The sequence below is a fragment of the Carassius gibelio genome, chromosome B12 (genome assembly GCF_023724105.1).
Source record: "Carassius gibelio isolate Cgi1373 ecotype wild population from Czech Republic chromosome B12, carGib1.2-hapl.c, whole genome shotgun sequence".
Classification (NCBI taxonomy): Eukaryota; Metazoa; Chordata; class Actinopteri; order Cypriniformes; family Cyprinidae; genus Carassius; species Carassius gibelio.
The window spans coordinates 18,042,201-18,046,308 of NC_068407.1; the positions used below are offsets into that span (position 1 = coordinate 18,042,201).

The 4,108-nt window shown below is 36.9% G+C and overlaps 1 protein-coding gene across 1 annotated transcript; it reads right to left on the reverse strand.

Moving 5' to 3' along the window:
• Positions 1 to 313: 313 nt before the first annotated feature.
• LOC127969000 (dickkopf-related protein 1-like) lies at positions 314 to 2,064 on the reverse strand. Its single transcript, XM_052570552.1, has 4 exons — positions 1,784 to 2,064; positions 1,555 to 1,696; positions 1,296 to 1,436; positions 314 to 946 (listed from the first exon to the last, which is right to left on the reverse strand). The coding sequence occupies exons 1-4, from the start codon at positions 1,985 to 1,987 to the stop codon at positions 699 to 701; spliced, it is 735 nt and encodes a 244-aa protein (XP_052426512.1). The 5' UTR covers positions 1,988 to 2,064; the 3' UTR covers positions 314 to 698.
• Positions 2,065 to 4,108: the final 2,044 nt, after the last annotated feature.

A 4,108-nucleotide genomic window follows, 5' to 3' on the forward strand; every position in this document is an offset into this window, starting at 1 on the left:
CAAAACATATATTTAAAATAATAGATCAATCATTTTGATCTCCTTGTTTTCTTTGATACATTTGTTTCAACAGGTATAACACAAAGTGATTAAATGTAAAAATAGTCTCCCAGATGAATATTACTATTTTTAGTAGTGGAAAGGTCTCTTATGGCTTATTAAAGATAGACGAACCTTATTAAACACTTTAATTAAACTTCTAGACGTGAATGCATTCCAACCCTCAGCTCTGACCACTCCTAACTTTACACACTGTGTGTCCTTTAGTTTAAGAAACTTGAGATACAACTTAATGCAAGCATGATTTAAGACATTGTATACTTTATATCATCTTTATTTAGAATAAAATAGACATTTAAATCAGCTCTACATGACTGTAAAACCAGATGTATACACATTATAGATTAAAAACTAGCAAAAGACTGATGCACCTTCTTTCAGGGTTAACAAAAATATCTGAATTAAGTGCCAACTGCCTTATATTATTTACAGTCTAATACAGTAATTTACTGCAAGATTTAAGTTCCGTTGAGAAACAATTATTTCTACTCTGCAATGTTGACACAAGAAAATGAAGGAAAAACAGAGTATCCCATTCCAAGTCTGGCTTCCCCTCAGTCACTCGCTGTCTTCTCTCACCAAGTTTTTTTTTTTTTTTGCTTCTCTTGGAGCTTTGTGAAAGAAAATTCCTTGAATATTCAGTGTCTCTGGCAAGTGTGCAGACTCCGTGATGACTTGCTGCCATCTCTTTGCGTTCTGCAGGACAGACCTTCTGCACAATCACAACGCTGGAATATCTCCAAGCCATGGTTGCCTTTCCTCTTGTGCTTGGTGCAGACCTGGCCATCTTTTAGGACGGGCTTGCAGATTTTGGACCAAAAGTGACGGGCACAGCAGAGTCCCTCTGCACAATCTGATGATCTCAGGCAGTTCTCTCCCTCTATACCTGAAAAAAAAAAAAAAAAACACTCATGAATACAATGCACAACTTAATCTTGAGAGATCATTTTAATAGATCAAAATAGCTTTCACATTGAAGACTGAGTTGATCTTAAATTGTAGTCTTATCAACAATGTTTTCATTACATTGCTAACATTCTCCAGTGGTCTTTACACTCAACCAAAGATACTATAATATCAGTCACATTCTTGAAAAGTTCATGCCTTGTGATGCAACAAAGCATTTAAATCTTAAAAAAATACCCACAAACTAAATTACAGCTATGTCAGAATAACATGGAATAATCTGAAGATATTCTACACATACATCATTGGTTACATGAATTATTGTTTACCTTTTAGCATTTGGTTTTGTGGTGAACCTTGAGTGGCAACTTTTGGTGGCATCACAACAGTTGAGTTTTCTTGGGAGATGGACACAAACTCTTCCATTCCAATCTGGTGGATCATGTTAGGATCATTTGGAAGGCAAACTCCTAATAGGAAGAGGCATTTTTAAGATTATTGTTAGTCAACACTGTCTGCTATTTGTTTAATCTAGCCTATATAACGCTGAAATATCTGCACTCTAGCATATCAAAACTGTGATCTTACCGTTGCTGCAGTGGTTGCCAGGGCAGCACATCGCATCCCGGATGCAACGCTTCCTGCGCTTCTTGCACTGGAGACAGACACCGCGAGACAGGAAGCAGAACTCGTCGCCACCGCATTCCTCATCACTCTCGCAGATTAAAGGCTGTGGGAGTTAAGAAATGCACTATTAGTTTAACAACCACAAAGTTAAAGCATCTGTCTGAGATAACGTTCTCGTTTATGTTCTTACCTGTGGTGTATCGAGAGCGAAGTTCAGGCTGCCGCTGTCCGCAGGTGACTCCTCCAGACTCGGGCTGACCGTATGACCGGTACTCGCCGCACCTGAACCGGCCTTAATAGCGTTGGAGTTGAGCACCGCAGAACCGGTGGATGCTGCTTTGATGCAGCCCACAAGAATGAGGCATGCGGTAGAGAACATGGCGATGTTCAGCATTGTCAGGTCTGTTATTCCTTGGAGGATGAAGAATGTATTCCCGAGGTAAGCGGGCTCGTCTGTGGATTCTCATGAGCTCAAGACGCTTCATTTATACGCGCGCGGGGTTGTTTGCGCTCCCGCCCCTTGCTGAGAGTAACAAAGGGCTGGATGAAATTTCAAAGCGTTGTGTCAAGAGCTGTCTGTCTATCGGTGTGTTTGTATGCACGTTTTCATGAGCTGCCATCAAACAGCCACCACAGTAATATTGCTTATTGGATGGGAAAATAGTAAATAAATAAAAAATATATATTTTACAGTATTAACAAATCATATAAATTGTTTTTATTTATTTAGGCCAGCAAAAAATGATTAAACTTTACTGCTAAATCTGCAAAGTTAAGAGTCTTCACAGATAGTTCAACCAAGAAAACCGAGAAACATTTTTACAAACACTGGTCAACATGAATCAATATTATCCAAATATGTTTTATTTTTATTTTTTATTTATTTATTTTTTTGACTTTGGAACTGGAATAATAATAATACTAATACTACTACTACTAATAATAATAATACAATTTAATTATTTGTATATTTCATTGTAATAGTCATATCGCTAGTCAAATAGCAAATGAATATCAAATATTTAAAATTATTTCTGGATGTCAGTCGCTGGACATTTAAACATGAATAAACAGATATTTATTCTTCATAGCTTCACTTTTTTCTCACAGTGATTTTGTATATTCCGTGTAAGAAATACAGTTTTAGCAGAAGTTAGGTCAGAACCGTGATGGGGCCTGGGGCCCTTTGAAATGCGTTTGATTAAACAAGTGCATAAGATCAAAGTGAATATGCAAATAAGAAGAAGTGAGAAGTTTACCGAATTAATTATCATTCAGTCTGTCTTTATAAACAAATAGTGAGTGATTAGCAATCTGAGATAAGAATGTGACCCTAGTTAACGTGGTTCATCTATTGATCTATCTGAAAGATTTGAGCAGAACAGACTAAAATAATTAGTCTATATAATCTCGCTTCTAAAATTTTTATATTATCCACATACACTGAGAAACTTGTGTTTTCACATGTAGCCCATCTTTATCAAAAAAATACATGTTGTTTGTCTATTGAATAGACAGTTAAATTCGCTATATTGCAATTTTAAAAGACTGCTCTTAAATTGTAACATTAAATGAATAGTAATTGTATCATATGACATTTCGGTGCACATACACTGCTCGAATGATTTAACAATTTCAAAGTGTCTCTCTGCCCATTACTCCGGGACAACTCCCAAATCAATGTCTTTGATGTTGTTGACAGGGGTCACTTCTAATAGACGGTCACAGGACAAACGCTCAATACACTTCATTAAACGCGAATTGGCAGGGTTCATCCCCATCCCTTTGTCTATTGGCTTTGTTTTAATTGTACATCCAAAGCCTACAGTGGTGTAAAATGAACCGTGTGTAAAGGAGCCTTTGATGAGCTCAGATCAAACAGGACTGAAGCCCGTGTCTTAATCAGACTTCCACTGCGATGGCATTTTCGCAAACAGTCCATTTGCTCGGGTTTTAGCGGCTTTTTTGTAGACATTGTACTCAGCAAATTCATTTAGTGGGATGCTAGTTAATCCTGTTTTAAAATTCCCGATGACAATTTATTCAGGTCAGGGTTCCTGAGAGACTCTAGGCTATCGTGCAATACAGCAATACAATTACGTGGTAAAAAAAAAAAAATAAAAAAATAAAATAAAAAAAAAAAATTATTTATTCCCTGCACTTACTGGAGGCAGCAAAATGATAAATGACACCGGTGTTCAATATTATTATTTTGAATAAGATTAATAAACAAAATACGTAATATGGGTAATTAGCCTAACTATCCCGATTGAAGGTTGCCAAGCAGTGTCCTTTTTGCGACTTGTTCCACTGATATACAAGGTTACAGGTGTGCCTTTATCAGTTTATTGCAATAGCTTTGAAAAGTGATGGAAGTTCTGTTCTGCGATTCGGTTCTTTTGAACATCTCTTTTCAAAGAACCAGTTCAAAACACTTGAGTGAGTAGTTCTTTTACGATGAGAGGTAATTACCTCATTACTTGGCATCCTGATGTGGCATGCATGTTCTAGCATG

What these genes read in the sequence shown, in the direction of transcription:
- LOC127969000 (XM_052570552.1), bottom strand. Translation starts at nt 1,987, where the DNA reads ATGCTGAACATCGCCATGTTCTCTACCGCATGCCTCATTCTTGTGGGC. An exon ending in TCGCTCTCGATACACCACAG is followed by an intron (nt 1,697 to 1,783) that starts GTAAGAACATAA and finishes TAACTCCCACAG; the next exon opens with CCTTTAATCTGCGAGAGTGA. An exon ending in ACAAAACCAAATGCTAAAAG is followed by an intron (nt 947 to 1,295) that starts GTAAACAATAAT and finishes TTTTTTTTTCAG; the next exon opens with GTATAGAGGGAGAGAACTGC.